Here is a 16,856-nt window from a genome sequence, read left to right as displayed (position 1 = left end):
ACCAATTCTCAAAATCCTTTTTTTAACAAGTAAAATAATGTTAACTATAGCATGAAAGTAACTGTCAAAATTATGTATGGATTATGAACATACCAGTCAGTCAGCAAGCATTTATTAAATAGCTCTTAGGTGACAGACACAATGTTGAATGTTAGGAATGTATATAAAGTAATGAGGCTAAACTTCTACATATAATATTAAGAGCTAGAAGAGACCATAAGAGATAATCTTATCTTACACCTCATTTTGTTTTGCCTAAAAATAACTTTTTAAATTTTTTTTAAAGTTTTGTTGATCTTTTAACGTGAACCCACTGATTCATCTCAACTCCCATAATAGAGCCCCAAGCAAATGTCCCCACTGACAAGTGAAGGTCTATACTTCAATCCATACCTCTAGTCCACCATCTCTCTACAGCTTCTACATTTTACAAACAATGGAGCCAAGGCCCAAGAAAGTTCAATGATTTTCCACTGGCCATATTGCTAGTAAATAGCAGAGCCTGGTCTCAAAGATTCTCAAAGCCACATCAGTGTTTTTAGCATTATCCTACACTGTAGTATGTCATTAGTCCTTCTTTTACATGTTCCTAACCCCAGACAGGGTCATAAAGAATCAGAAATAACTGAAAACAACTGAACAACAATAAAGACCTAATCTGTCTCTGTCTCTGTCTCTCTCTGTCTCTCTCTCTCTCTCTCTCTGTCTGTCTGTCTCTTTCTCTGTCTGTCTGTCTGTCTGTCTCTCTCTCTGTCTCTCAGATATAATCATACCAGGGCACAGACATTCAAATGATTGTCATCTCCTTCACAGTAGTCCCCTTGATGTAGAACCCTTATTCCTACAATGCTGCCCCTAACTTAAAGCCCCTTTGAAGCATGCATTTTGCATATTCTCTATGGTGACAACCTCCTTCCTTTCAATCTGATTTTAATTTAGGGAAAACAACAAAAAGGTTTTGGATTTGTCAATAAGGTGGGCAATCAAGCTCAGAACATTGCCTAAGTCCAAAAGAGAGGGAATTAAGGAAAATAGGGAGGGTGATCTTCTTGTGTAGCCCATAAACTAGTTCTCAATGTACTTCCTAAAGAGAAGGCTAAAAATTGTTTTGAGTGGTGGCAGCCTCTTTGGAATCAGCAGATACCTTCCAAGGTAACTCCAAGGTTCAGGAATGCTAAAAAGTCAGTCTGCTTTCTTTGCTGCCTTACCTTCTATGGAGGTTCTGACTGGGAAGGGCAGGAGGGATTCTTTCTCCTTTTGAATCATAAACCCAGTCCCTGAGACTTGATGTCTTCTTCTTAGGGATTAGAGCAGGGGCATTCCTGCTTCAAGCAGAGATTGGAGTAGATGGATCTGAGTGTTCTTTCCAAATGGAAGAGTCTGTGTTTCTCTACATTCCTCTGACACTTCACCATTGCATCCATTATACCCTCTTCCCCAGCCCTTCTGTAGGTTGTAGGGAATCAAAGTCTCTTTGTAAGTAAGCTAGTCCAGCTGTCAGGGATCTTTGTTTCCAAATGTGTGTCCCAAATAAATGTAGCCTAAGCAGCTAAACATTAGCAAGAATTGAGATAGCGAGTCTCTTGCCATTGCATTTAGGGTCTGCTGGAGAGAGATGGACGTGCCCTTTCTATAATCACCAAAAGGAGGGTAGGAATGGAGATGCAAATAAGAATCTATTAAGCACCAACTACATACAAGGCACTATGCTAAGTACTTGACAAATGATAATATTTATAAAGAAGTGAAAGCTGAGCAATAAGTGTATCCATTAGGACTCATGATGTATCTAGTGTCACGAAACGTTGTCTCCCTAAGTAGCCTTTCAAAGTATTCCCATGAGGCTATGCATCATATATTAGACCAAGATACAAATGTTGAATTGAATAAAGTCCCAAAACATCAAAGTAAAGGCGGGAATTTTTCATAGTTGTGCTGTGAGTGTGTCATAGCAGGCAGCATGTCACCATGCCACTGATTTGGAGTTAGAGGATCTGAGTTCAAATCCTGCCCTCACACTTTTACTATCTCTGTGGCCTTGAGCAAATTTATGATCCTCTATGACTATAGGAATAAATTAAGGTCCTTATGGGTCCTAGGCACTACTGTTATAGATGCATTTTTATAAATTTATACATTTCTATTGGCAATTGGTCGAGTAGAGAGCATAGATAGCAGAGTGGATAGAGACCCAGCCTTAAATCCTGAAAGACCTGAGTCTATATCTGAGTTCTTGACCTTGACTCAGACTTTGGGCAAATCATTTAACCTCAGTGTCTCTGATAGCTCTCTAAGACTCCAAACTACAAAACCAGAGGACTAATATGTTTGTTTAAAGGAATTTATTCGACGTAAGTTCCCTTTACCAAAGAAATCATAGAACTTGACCACCCCCCAAAAAAAGTTTATGCATAAATATATAAATTAGACAGAGATGTGCACACATATGTATTTTAGGTAGACATATCTTATATGTGTTTGACACGTATGTGTGTGTGTGTGTGTATATATATATGCATATATATATATATATATATATATAAATATATATAAAGGAATATATATTCCTTTAGTTTTGTAGCCCCCGGGCACATAATGAACTTCTCTGAGTTGCTCTGCTTTGCCTGAATTTGCTTGGGGTGTAGCCATAAGGGTGGGAGCTCCAGGTTTCTGAGCCGTTCATTCTCCTTTTGACAGGTGTCTGGATACTCATTGCTCATCCAGGCTACGGACAGTGGCGTTCCTGCCATGTCATCCACTGTGACAGTCAACATAGACATTTCCGATGTAAATGACAATGGCCCCGTTTTCACTCCAGCCAACTATACTGCGGTAATCCAGGTAAGCTCACCCCAGCAGATGCGCTCTCGAGGATGAGAACTCTGTTTCCTCCTCTTAGGATGCTGCTTTTGTTTCTTCTTTGATGCTCTTTACTAAATATCAGCTTACTCTTTTCACTTGACTTGTAGAAAAGAACCCCCTCTTCTCTCTTGGCTGTTGTCTGAGGTGTGAAGGAAGTAAACGCAAAACCCAGGATTGTTAAGGAGAAGGAAAGCTAGTTGGGTGCTGAATATTTCATAAAGCAGAAAAAGGGTGGGGAGAGCTTAGAGATCTGGCAGTTGGACAAAGCAGTATCCCTCTAGAGAGCTGAACCAGTGCCAAAAACTTATTTCACGCTTTATAACTCACCTGCCCTTTAAAATCCAGCTGCAAGATGTGATGACTTAGTTCTGTTTTTCTAGATTCATACATCAGAGAGGAAGGCCATGTGCCCCCTATCCTAATACTTCCAAAAGGTGTTGCAGCCCCCCACACCAGGAATATACACAAGGGCAGCTAGTGATTAGATCTCCATCTGAATAAAGGACCAAAGGCAGTCCTGAGGTGGAGTATTGATATTATTTCAGTCCCAGACATCTCTCAGGCTTGCCCCAATACAGTCTTGAATCTCTTGTTTGCCCTAGAATCTCCCTTTCTCCCCAGATTTCTGTAGATAGAAGATAATCCGAGGCTGAACAGTGCCTCTTGGACCCATCCATGTTGTGACCTTCACTTTTCTGGTTGGGCAGCCCGGGGATCAGGGGTGGGAGACTTACAGAACAAGCAAGGGTTATCTTCATTTTTACCTCTTCTTTTCATGAAATCTGATGTGTCCGCCTGGTGGTATTCTTTTAGTTACCTCTCCTAGACCCTGCTAGACTCAGTTTTCTGCCCCTTCTTGTCTGATTTCTAACAACTGTATAATTTGATCCCTGTCCCTCCTGAGACATATATTTACCAAATTTCTACACCTGCCTCAGTTTCTTTAGGAGGTGCTCCCTCTCCCCTACTCCCTCCCCAGTCTCCTCTCGACTTTTGTCCTGTCCTTGCCTCAAAACAAGATAGATTTCAGGTACTGTATTTTCATTTTATGGCATATATCAATCAACTTGGCAGGCTGTTTTCAAATGCCCATCAGGAAGAGAAGAATGAAAGACTAGAACCCTTCACCCCCCTCCAAGCTGTGACCCTCCTCTGGTGTGGAGGCCTGGAGTATCTGGCCTCTGCAGTATATCTCACTCTCCTTTCCTGGACAGTGAGCCCCTGAGGCGGCTATTATGTCTTTCCTCTCTGGAAGGAAGTGGCTATATAGATTGAGCAAATAAATAAATAAATCTTACATGTGGTTCAGGGCTGAGTATATTGTCAGGGTGAAGCAATAAATCTTCACTGAAACCCAGAAGGGACAGTAACCGATTCCAAGGGGATCTTGCATCTGGTTCTTGCTGACTGAAAGGACACATGAGAAGAGGAGAAAAATGACAGGTCTTAGAGGTCCTGCTATCTTTCTCCTTCAGAATAATTCCCTCCCTCTTCCCAATGTACTCTGACTTACTCCCACACATGGTTTTGATAAGACCAAATCTAATTCAGGACCTAGAGCCTATACCCTGCCCTGCATTTTCCTTTCCGTCAAACCTACATGTATCATTCTATCAATCTCTTTGACCCAGACTCACTTAATCCTAAATCTTTGTCATCAAAAGGCCTGCACTGGCAAAACTAACTCTGGTTCTGACCCATGATAGCACTGAGATCTAAATGGAGAGAAGCAAGTGGCCCACTCCTGAGCTACAGAGGAATTTAATCCTCTATGAGGATAACCTCTGACCCCAAGCATATATACAGAGAAAGACCATTTGGGGGAAGAGGCAGAGAGGATCAGTAAAATATTACTGTCTTTATTGATTGCTTATATGAAAAATAATTTCAATGAAGTTAAAGCTACAGGGCACCTTTTCCTATATCTCCAGTGTTAAATAAATTCCCATTCCCTTGCTTATTAACTTCTAATTAGGGTCAATTTGAGGTTTTTTGTAGATATTAAAATCCTAAGTTAATATTCTTTTTGGCACTTGATTCTGTATGTTTGGGAGCAACTTTTTTTATGGATAGAATGTGAGGCCTGAAGTGAGGAAGTCTCATCTTTCTGAATTCAAACTGTCCTCAGACACTAGCTATGTGACCTTGGGCTAGTCACTTAACCCTGTTGGCATCAGACACTCATCTGTAAAATGAGCTGGAGAAGGAAGTGAATGGCAAACCTCTCCAGTATCTTGGCTATGAAAACCCCAAATGGGGTCACAACTGAAAAATGAACACTTAACCACTCTGTGTGTTTACTACAGATTTGCTAAGTTTTCTAGAATGCCCCCTGACCTTGCAAAGTCTCATATTGTAATGTTTTGTCCCAGTGTTGTATCTCTACGTAATTGTGTCGTGACAACTGTTTGAGAAAAAGCCAGCCCGTCCAGACAAGTTAGTGTTTTCTTGACCTGAGAGTGTCTTCATGGTTGTCCTAAGAACCAAACTGTGAGCACCATTCATCTCTGCTTTTTCATAGTTCTCCAAGTAGCCATGGGTGTTTCAGCAAATTGGAGGGTTGACTACAGCTCACAACCATAGTTAGGATTTTAAAAAACAAAAGAAAAATATATAACATAAATATGATTTTTATTGGTGAAGGGAAGGTAGTAAAATTAAAAATTGGTAATAAGCACTTGTATTTGACTGAAGATAAGAAAATATCATGTCAAACTACTTCCTTTTCAAAACTCTATATTTCTGGTAGCTCAGTTAGCAATGGTTTGTGCTTTTTTTTTTTTTTAACTAGAGAGAATATACTTTAATCTTTCTTCCACTATTTTATGCAGGAAAACAAACCAGTGGGCACAAGCATTTTGCAGCTGATGGTGACTGATCGAGATTCTTTTCACAATGGGCCCCCTTTCACCTTTACCATCTTGGCAGGGAATGAAGAAGAGGAGTTTGTGTTGGATCCTCATGGGATATTACGATCAGCAGTTGTCTTTAGGCATACAGACTCTCCCGATTACGTGCTTTATATCCAGGTACTGTCTTGCCCTTTTTAGGGACCATATGTCTTTTATTTCTGTTTGTTATCATCCTGTTGCTTAGTTTCTCTTTGTTGAGTGAGTAAACATAATTTAGTGGCCTTCTAGGAATATGATCCCTCTTAATCACAAATTCAATTTCATACTAGTAAAAGCCAGATCTGCATGTGAGATGGAATAGAAAGAAATGAGGGTGTCATTGTTCAGGCCTAGCTTTTACTTAGGGTATACTTAAGCAGACAATCCTGTGCTTAAGTCTTTTTCAACTGCCCCAAGGGTCCAGTTTCCCTCCATAGATCGTCAGTTATACTAGGCTTCCTCCTTTGGGATGGCATCATCTACTGAATCTCCCTAAGTGGGGAAGTAATGAATCAGCATCTTGAATTTGGTTTAGGCCAGATGTCTCCATAAGATTTTGTAGGGAGGAAAGAAATCTCATCTTCTTGATTTAATCCACTTAATCTTGCACCGTTTCACTGCATTTTGCTAAAAAAAATATGGAACTGAGAAAAAATAAACTTGCAACAGACTGCTGGTTTGGTTCTTGCTCACTTGTCCCTCCCTGACTGTAGAACAATGGATGTGGGAGGAGTAGAAAAAAATAAAAGGGAAAAGGAGCTAACAAAATCTGGACAGAGATTTTCCTTGTCAGAACTCAGAGAAGAACAGCAATGCTCTCTCTAGTGGGGCCACCTCCATGTAGCCAATGAAGGGGGCAACCAAGAAGTGCTGTCACCTGCATGATGCTCTGTTATCCATCTACCCTGGCATCAAAGGGTCCTAGGCATTGGATACTGGGGTATTCAGTATCCTGAGGATATAAAGCAAGCCTCCTTAAAAAGCCAGCAGATTATATACTGGGGGCACATTTCACCTATTTCAGTTGTATGGTCTTTGAAAGGGACTTATTTGTCCCAGATTGTCATTGGAAAAAGCATGCTTTTTTGCATCTTTAATTTTTTCAATTAACAAAAATTTTTCTTCTCTTACACACACACACACACACACACACACACACACACACACACACACACACACACACTGCACCCTCAGGAAAAAGATGCATTAATTCATATTGGAGCTGTTTTCACGTGTGCCATGCCCCATCTTTTAGACTGTAAGCTCCCTAAGAGCAGAGAACTTTATTCCACCTAAATTGTTTTTTATTTCACCAGCATCTACCATGGTGTTCTGCTGCACACAATGGGCATTTAAGCAAAGTTAGGTAAACTAAATCAAAGTGAAGGCTTCCCTAGAGCCCCAAGACTTCCTTGGCTATAGCACCACTTTATCTGCAGTCTCATTTCTGCCTTTTAGCCAAACAGGAAACAATACCATCATGGTGTTTTCTAGGTCACGTTTCCCTATACACCTGGCTTCCTTCTGTTGTCATGCCTTTCTGTTAATAATCAATGGTGCATTTTGGGATTGAAAGTGATAAATGACTCTCCTTCCTTTAAATGCACATCTTCAGCACTTTGAGGGAGAAAAGCTTTTAAAAAAGAAAACAAATATAACTAAATATATAAATGAGACCCTTTCTTAGGGATTTATGTTATTAGTTTGGTGGGGGGTTTTCCTTCTCTTAATCCCTCCATTTCTTCTTTAAATGCTTTAGGCAAAGGACTCGGGCAAACCCCAGCAAGTTTCCCACTCTTACATTCGGATCCGTGTGATTGAAGAAAGCATCCACAAGCCCACCGCCATCCCTTTGGAAATCTTTATTGTCACAATGGAGGATGACTTCCCTGGGGGCGTCATTGGGAAAATCCATGCCACTGACCAAGATGTATATGACGTTCTCACGTATTCCCTGAAGTCTGAGCAGAGAAGCTTGTTCAAAGTGAACACCCATGATGGGAAGATCATTGCCCTGGGGGGCCTGGATAGCGGTAAATACATTCTGAATGTTTCTGTGAGTGACGGCCGCTTCCAAGTGCCCATTGATGTCATCGTCCACGTGGAGCAGCTGGTACAGGAGATGTTGCAGAACACAGTCACCATCCGGTTCGAGAACGTGTCCCCCGAGGACTTTGTTGGGCTGCACATGCACGGGTTCCGGAGGACCCTCCGGAATGCTGTCCTTTCCCAGAAACAGGACAGTCTCCACATCATCAGCATTCAGCCTGTGGCTGGCACCAACCAACTGGATATGTTGTTTGCTGTGCAAATGAACAGTGGTGGCTTCTACAAGCCTGCATACCTCATCCAAAAGCTATCCAATGCAAGGAGACATTTGGAGAATGTGATCCGCATCTCTGCCATCCTGGAGAAGAATTGCTCTGGCCTGGACTGCCAGGAACAACACTGTGAGCAAAGTTTGTCCATAGATTCACACTCTCTGATGACCTATAGCACGGCTCGCATTAGTTTTGTGTGTCCTCGTTTCTACAGGAATGTGCGCTGTACATGTAATGGTGAGTTTTATTTATGTCCCTTGGGGGATCAATTTCTTTATATAAAATTTCCAGATTACCTCTCCATACAATTTTTAATAATCATTTTCTGGCATTTTACAATCCATCCTAAACTCCCTCCAGTCTTTTGGGGACTCTGGTTAGGAAAGGCAACTCTCAGGGTCCAGGCATCTTGGGGAGCAGACAGGGATGGATTCATTGCTTGAGGCTGCAAGGTTAGGATTGTTTATATTTATTGCTAAAACAAATCGATGAACTTTGACCCCTTGGGGGCAATGGTCACATCTGTAGAGAGAGGTACCTCACTCACAGTGGCGGGTGAGAGGTCACACCCACTGACATCTCTGTCTCTCTGGTGTCTGATGTACACAAACAATGTCACTGCCCAAGTCTTAGGAATATACACCCAGGGTTTTCTAAGCAATGGAAACCTTTGTTCAAGTGACTGACATGGGGCCAGTTGCAGGATAGAAAAAGCTTGTAAAATCGCCCTTTAGGTCATTGAAAGTTGACAGAGATCTTTGACCTTTCAACATGCAGAAAGTCTCCATTTGCATGGTTTGTAGAAGACACTGTAGCACGACAATTTTGGATGTCATTTCTGTGGCCACCAGAATTGGAATATGTGTAATAGTAAGAGGGGTATGTTAGTAATTTTCCTGCCTCCATTCCTATTCTGGGATCAGATATCAAATAGTCACTCTATGGCAGCTTCACAAAATTCTGTGTGTGTGTGTGTGTGTGTGTGTGTGTGTGTGTGTGTGTGTGTGTGTGTGTATCTTCATCAGTCAAATTCAATGATGACCAGACCTGTGGAATATGTTAATTATCTGCAAGCCAGACTATCCAAATATCAGCATCCTATGTGAAGTGCTTTTGTCTCTGGCAGATGTCACTGCCACCCACAATTTATGCAGGCCAGCTGTTCGTGTCTTACCTCCTAGATTACCTTAGTAAGCAAACTGATTTATGCGACAAGGCGCTGGGAGAGCTTAATGAAGGGAGGCAGAGTCGAGTTCAGAAGGTTGGATGGCTCAGTACAGGAGATGTACCAGCCATGGACTCCCACGGGGTGACCTTGGGACACACCTCGGTGTCTCACCCACAGAGACAACCGAAATGGCTTGTTCTCAGAATCCCCAGGGGCTGTTGAGAACAGCATGTTACCTTGTTTCTAGGTGAGTAAGTCATTATATACAGGCACAAAAAAACCTTATACGTCACAACTTTGCTTTGGCTGGTGATTCTGTGTGTGAAGAGGGATAGCAAGCTCTGTTGGGGATACTTGGCCTGAGTCTGTGTCCCCTTGAGTGGGACCCCTCCAATGTTTTCCAGGAGGTGCCCCAATTGTAGGTACCCCAATGTTGAGGCACAAGACCTTGCAAATCTTGAGTTTCTGAGAAGATTGCAGTCTTGCTTGGCACTAGAAAGAGCATCACTGACTTCCTTTTCTGTTGGCTTATTTGAATAATGATTGTATTTCACAAGAATCATAGATCTTAGAACTACAATGGATCCAAAGAGATACATACCCCTTCCTTTAAACAAACAGGGTATTAATTTACTCTTTTGTACATGGGACAGCTAAGACCTAGAGAGATTTTATGACTTATCCAGGATCACACAGCTAATAAATAGAATGATGATTCTTTATTTATATATATATACATATATATATGGCCTTTAAACACCTATAGTTGATTAATAGTCATGAAACTAAGAAATATACAATCAACAAACAGTTCAATGTTTACTATATGTGACTCAGTAGATAGTGTTGGGTCTAGAATCAGGAAAACTCTTCTTGAGTTCAAATCTGGTCTCAGACACTTACTAACTCTATGGCCCTGGGGAAATCACTCAACCCTGTTTGCCTCAGTTTCTTCATCTGCAAAATGAGCTAGAGAAGGAAATAGCAAACAACTCCAGTATCTTTGCCAAGAAAAAACCCCAAATGGGTTTATGAAGAGCTGAACAAAAATGAACATAATAAATATGTAAGCTACCATGCTAGGTGCTAGGAATAAAAAGATGAAAATGAAAACAACCCCTATTTTCAAGAAGCTCACATTCTACTGTGCAGAAATAACATAGACACAGATAAATAAATATGACATATGCAAAATAATTTCTGAGTGTAGGGAGAACTAGTGATTCTAAAAGGTAGAGGTCAAAGAGAAAAAAAAACATTCTTGGCATGAAGGACAACCTGTGCAGAGTGAGAGACATAGGAAAGTAGAATAAATATAAACACCACCATTCTACTTAGTGATTACATTACCTTGGGTTATTCATTAAGTAATAAGCCCTTCCTAGTATCTGATGCATACCCAGTAAGTACTCTATAAATTTGTTTTTTTGTGGTGGTGGTGGTTTAGTTGTTTCAGTTGTATATGACTCTTCAAACCCTTTTTTGGGGTTTTCTTGGCAGAGATACTGGTATAGTTTGCCATTTCCTTATCCTGTTAATTTTACAGATGAAGAAACTGAGGCAAAAAGGTTGAATTGCTCAGGGTCACACAGATAGTGTCTGAGACTAGAGCTTCATAAATACCTGCTAGCAAACTGAGTAGAAGCCATACTAATCAATATGATGCCAGAAGGATAAAAAGACATTCTCCAAAAACTGAGAGGTTAAACCCTCTCAAAAAGCATACTACTCTACAACATAGTCTCCTATGCTCCTGAACTTCCCAAGGATTTCCTCTTAAATCAAAAATAAGATGGAGAATTATAAAGAAAGTAATTTTTTTTTCCTTAACCTCAGATTTTATCCAGGATTCTTCATTCCTCAGAAAGGAGTAAATGATCAAAGAATTCAACTCTAATAACTCATCAGCCATATTTCTTTATAAGTTATAAAGAAAGTTCAACCCCTTTGGACTCTTAGTAATTCCAGTTGGCCAGTTACAGGATCTAGAGATGACTCTACTAGCCACTGGGTGGAGTAATTAACATTACAAATGGTGTTCCTCTCCATTTCAAGCTCTGTGGTTATCAGCACAGAGTTCTCTTCCTCCAAAGTTCTACTCCTTTCCCAATATGAAGCTCCTCTTTTTCTCATACAGTCTTTTTAGTCTGGTGATCATTATCATTTTGAACGAATATGCTGAATTGCTGCTACTGAATGAAAGAAGACCTGAATTTTAGTGCCAGTTGGCCTCATTAAATTCTAGCCACCATTAAATTTTGCATGTGAACAGCAGTTCAGCAGGTGCTAGGGAGGCTGTGTGATTGCCTCTGTTGCTGCCGCTGGCTGATAGGCACCTCATACACACTGACTCTCAAGTAAGCTCAACATAAAATTAGGCAGAAGGGAAATTATAGATGAAACCTAATCTGACTGGGATAGAAAGAAGAGAGGGAAACGGGGAAAGCATTACCCAGCCCATGTTGACCACTATGTATAGGAGAGGTCCAGAAGGAGGAACTGCCAATGAGATGATAAGAGTTGACCAAAACGTGGAAGAATTAGATCATTGCCCTCTTGGCATTTTTCTGACAGCTTGATTTCAGCTAGATGAAATAAGTAAAAAGTTCACAGGCATATCAATCATTAATTAATTTTATTGATAGATTATTATTATTTGGTTAATAATAATTTTTCATAGTTAATAATTTGTTTAAAATATTTCTTTCCTGGGAGAAGAAGGGGGTCATATTAAGGGATTGACTATTGACATTTACAAAAAAATAACAGAGTTTGCTTGTTTTTGGCCCTGATCTGCTGCCCCCACAAAGCCCTCTTTCCATGAGTTAGGTGGGAATGATTGATATTATTTACAATTAATTTATTTATTTCAATTCAATAAATGTTTGTTTAGTGCCTAGTATTTGTGCTAAAGGCTCTCTGTGTCAGGCAGTGTGCTACAATGGCAAGAATACTAGGCTTGGAGTCAGGAACATCAAGGTTTAAATACTACTTGAGACATTATTTTAACTACTCGAAACTTTAACTTCCTATTCTGTAAAATAAAGATATTTGCACAATCACAGAATTCAGTTGTAAAGAAAGACTTATACAAATGTACATGTGAATATGTGTGTGAAGGTACATAGGTGTTAGAAGAAAAGAGTACAATAGTATAGACACATGGGGACATGAGTTATTGTCCCAGCTCTATAAAGGATGTACTTCAACCAAGTTACTGAAGCACCTTAGGGCTCACTTTCCCTGCCTATGATTCAAGCAAAATAATTTCTGTCGTATGTATCTTGAACGGCTTTTTGAAGTTCCACTAAGAATAATCAGCCAGATGACATAGTGAATAGAGAACTGGACTTGGAGACAGGAAGACAGAGTTAAGATATTGGCTCAGTGTGTGACCCTGGACAAATTAGTTGACTGCCTTCTTTCAGACTTTGTCCTCTTATCTGCAAAATGGAGTTAATAAACCTATCTTATATACAGGCTTATTGCTGGAAAGATAAAATAAACAAATACAGTACTAATTATTATTATTATTATACTATAAGCCCTATTACCTCCTGTCAATCAATCCTCACATAAGGAAGCAACTGGTTACCTTTACTAGATGGGAAAGAAATGAGGTACCTTAATATCCAGAAGGTATGTTAATATGTTCCTATCTCCATAGAGAAACAGCAAAAATCTCCTCTTCCATTGGGGTTGATCCATTAGCCTGTTAACTACTTACTAAGCCACTAACCATTTTTTTCTCCAGTCAAATAAAGCTGAATGAGACTCTTGCTCCAATGCCATGCCAAAAGAGAAGAGAATAAGAGAATAAATGTCATTTAGCACTGTTAACACATATTGTGCAATTCACAGATTCTTTTTCATATGAACTGTTATCTATCATGCTCTCCCCTGCCTTGTACTTACACCACTGATTTTTTTAACCCAAATGAAGGACTCTGCATGTTAAAATATAGAACTTTACAGAAAAAATTTCATCTGAATAACACTAATGATCATTCGATCAGTCAGCAAACATTAATCAAGTCCTTACTACATGCCAGACTCCCTAAGCACTGAGGATGCTAAGAAAGACATTTATGAGTTCAAATAGCCCTGAATGTTTGTTTTGTGTCTATTCAAGGGCCATCATCCGATTCTTAAATGCCTGCAGCTCACCACAAACAACCCGTTTTCTACGTACAGCCATCCGTATCAAATACTCCTTAGAAATAACAGAGCAGAATGATGTGGGTATAGATTTATAGCGTCCCATTTGTATGAACTTCTTGAATTGTCTAGAAAGATTAGCTCTTCTGCTAGAATGGTGTTTCCAGACAGAGGGCTAGCCTTAGAGTCTGAAATTCAAATCTCCCTACCAATTTTTTGGCTTTTTGAACAAGGGCAAAACCAATTTAATTCTCTGAATGATAATTTCCTCATCTATAAATAGGGATATGGGGCAGCTAGGTGGCTCAGGGAATAGAAAGCCAGGCTGGAGACACTTCTAGCTCTGACCCCTGACAAGTCGTTTAATCCCAGTTGTCTAGCCCTTCAACTTTTCTGCCTTGGCACCAATACTGAGGTACCAAGTCTAAGAAAGCAAGTGAGGGTTTTTAAAAAATAAAATAGGGATATAACGATCAGTTAGTACCTACCAATATGGTGGTGTTGTGGAGCTCAAGTGATTAATTATGTGTGTGTGTCTCATAAACCTTAAAGGACTACATAAATGTCCCTTATCCATAGTGGTGGTAATATAGTGTACCCCCAAATTCAAAATTCCTGGACATTTTATCTGGACGAGACCAGTGATTTCTTTACTGTGGGGAGCTTCCTATGAGGAGCTCGCTCTACCTATGCAGCTCAACACCTTCTCTGAAACTCTAGCCTTCCCCAGGACAAGGAAGGCTTATGAGTTTTGTCTAAGGTCACACAGTTGACATGTGTCAGTCATAGAACTTGAATCCAGGACTTTCTGAGAGGCCACCTGCCTCACCTTCCAATATGTTTAAGAAATTGTAAGTATTTAATCCACCATATATGTGTCCTAGAAAAGTCTCTTTGCACAAAGTTGTATTCAGCACAATGGTGAAACCATCCAGAAAATGTGGCTCAGCCAAGCAAATATAGTGAATGATTCAGGCTTCTGTGAGAAAACCACAGGAGACCAACTCAGAACAGGTAGCATACGTTTCTATAGTTTAAATTTTCTTACAGAGCAAAAACCAGGAGGGAAGCCGGTAGGGCTTTGGCCAGGATTCCTTCTGATGTGAGAGATTAACTCTCTACCATGACTCTGCCTGGATCCATTTGGGGTTGCATCAGATATAGAGCTAGACTCTGGTCCAGGTAAAAATATGAATGAAGTTTAAAATAATGTTAGGTCTTTAAATGCTGTTTGCCATCAGGTAAATCTAAATGTAATGAGCAAAAGGGGAGAGGAAAGGCTTTAAAGATGCCGGAGCTTCTATCCAGAGAGCCCAGCTGTATCCCTTCCTTTCAGTGTCTGCTTCCAAAGCACCCGCCATCTTTAATCCATATAAATTGTATGTTTGTCAACCAAAAGAACATTCCTGTGTCTTAAATTACTACCTGACTAGGACATTAAAGCTTCCTTCAAAGTAGAGCATATTGTTTGTAGCCTTCCCCTGGGCAAAGAAACTGTCTGAACTAGATACCCTAGAAGCCAGCAAGAGTGGGTTGGAAAGTCCTCATTTGGTTACTGAAACTAGTAAGCTTTTGATAACAGTTGAGAAAATGTGGATTAGTGAGTGGAAAGAGAATTTACTTCAGAAAACCTATGGTCAAGTTCGATGCTAGCTGTGTGTCTTTGGGCGGCCAAAAGGACCTGAGTTCAAGTCTGCCTGTGTAACTTAGAATAAGTTCCTTAGCCTTTTTCACTATCTCAAGCTGCTCTCTAAGGTTATAATTTGCCAATCAACATCAATAGAGTGGGATTTCTCTCTTGATAGCTTCCCAAATTTGATGAAAGCACAGATAAAAATAGACCAAAAAAGTAAAAATAAAATAAAAGTTGCAAGGTATTACCAAATACAATACTGTGTATTTTCTGAAAACTTTTAAATCCTACATTTGGCAAAAGAGGAAAGCTGTTCAAAAACGGCCAGGTTAGGCCCTCTATTATTCCCAGATTAATAGTCAAGGTTAGTAGCCAGGAAAACTACTAGAAGCTCCAGGTTTGAAACCTTTTAATGTTTTAATTTCAGGAAATATCTGCAAATCAGAGTAATTCACTTTAATCTTTAAGAGGTGACTTGAATTCCCTTATAAGTGTGGTTGACCTAGGGGTGGGTCAAAGTAACCTATCCTGATAGTTTTTCTTTTTGACATGCTGCTAAATTTAGCCGGTGGAACAGCTAGGTGGTGCTCTAGAAGGAATACCAAACCTGGAGTCAGAAAGACATATCTCCCTGAGTTCAAATCTGCCCTCAGATGCTTAGTAGCTTTGTGACCCTGAGCAAGTCACTTAACCCTGCTTGCCTCTCTTTCCTCATCTGTAAAAAAATGAGCTACAAAAGGAAATGGCAAACTGCTTCATTATCTTTGCCAAGAAAGCCTCAACAGGATCATGAAGAATTGGAGATGACTCAAAACAACTGAACAACAATAAAATTTAATATGTTCAAAATGTATTTTTAAGTAACATAAAGTTTGTAAAAGAAAATGAAATGGCAAACACTGACCAGCTTTTCTTTGGTCTTGCCCTGCTGTGGAGTCAAAATGAATATTTTTGACTTAAGAAAATGAACCCCTTTCCCCACAGCACTGATTATGGGCATAAATTGACTACCCTGGAAATTCATGGCTTGAATCTGACATACTTCCTTTAAGATAGATGTTCCTGAGCCTAGTACACATTTATGATTAAATCTGAATTCCTTAGGGATAGTTATGATGACAGACTACCCTCCCAGAAGTCAGCAGACACTTCCTGGGGGATGAGGGGGGCATTCTTTTACAATAAAAAAATGCCTTGTGGCCCATAACAATTACAGGATGCATAACTCCTAAAATAGTCATTATATAAACGTATGATTTGTCAAAGCAAATTAAGTTATTAGGAGCTATTTGGAGCTTACCGGGTTTTATGTATTTATGGAGCCCTGGGCTGTTGATGGAAAGAGAAGGCTTTGCTCCCAAAAATCTTTCACAGGATTCAAACAACTTCATATGTATCTCAGAGTATGTGAGCCAGGTGGTCATTTCTACATGCCAGTTATAAAGAATTCAACCCCTGTAACAGTATATATTCTAGACATGACCTAAGCACTTCCAAATGTTGAAAGAAAAGAAAAAGGCATGATCTAGTTTGGAGAAATCTGTTTGCTCAATAACTTCAGTATTTTGCCTTTCTTTACTTGAATAAAGGATGAAGACAGACCAAAGACACAGATGAGAGAGGAGTGGAGGAGAGGTGGGCAAAAGCCATAGAATCAAAGATGGGAAAAGAAACAAGAGAAAAAGAAAGGACAGAGGGATTGAGAGATACACAGAGAGAAGGATGAGCCCTCAATGTTTTACTCTTGCCATAAGGACCTGGTAGGGGTAGCTTTTGTAGCAGACTGGAATTATAATAGAACCTGAGATAAAGCAGTAGCTGCA

The 16,856-nt window shown here is 40.0% G+C and overlaps 1 protein-coding gene across 3 annotated transcripts in view; it reads left to right on the top strand.

Annotated features, from left to right (window-relative positions):
• Window positions 1-16,856, top strand: part of FAT3 (FAT atypical cadherin 3) — a 756,780-nt gene that overhangs the window by 691,289 nt on the left and 48,635 nt on the right. For all 3 annotated transcript variants that reach the window (XM_056794533.1, XM_056794534.1, XM_007495043.3), the window contains 3 exons: window positions 2,698-2,841; window positions 5,694-5,891; window positions 7,513-8,311. In XM_056794533.1, coding sequence (XP_056650511.1) covers window positions 2,698-2,841; window positions 5,694-5,891; window positions 7,513-8,311 — 1,141 coding nt within the window. The remainder of the gene's footprint in view (window positions 1-2,697; window positions 2,842-5,693; window positions 5,892-7,512; window positions 8,312-16,856) is intronic.

Source organism: Monodelphis domestica, chromosome 4 (genome assembly GCF_027887165.1).
Source record: "Monodelphis domestica isolate mMonDom1 chromosome 4, mMonDom1.pri, whole genome shotgun sequence".
NCBI classification, from domain to species: Eukaryota; Metazoa; Chordata; class Mammalia; order Didelphimorphia; family Didelphidae; genus Monodelphis; species Monodelphis domestica.
This window is presented reverse-complemented; position numbering and strand designations above follow the sequence as displayed.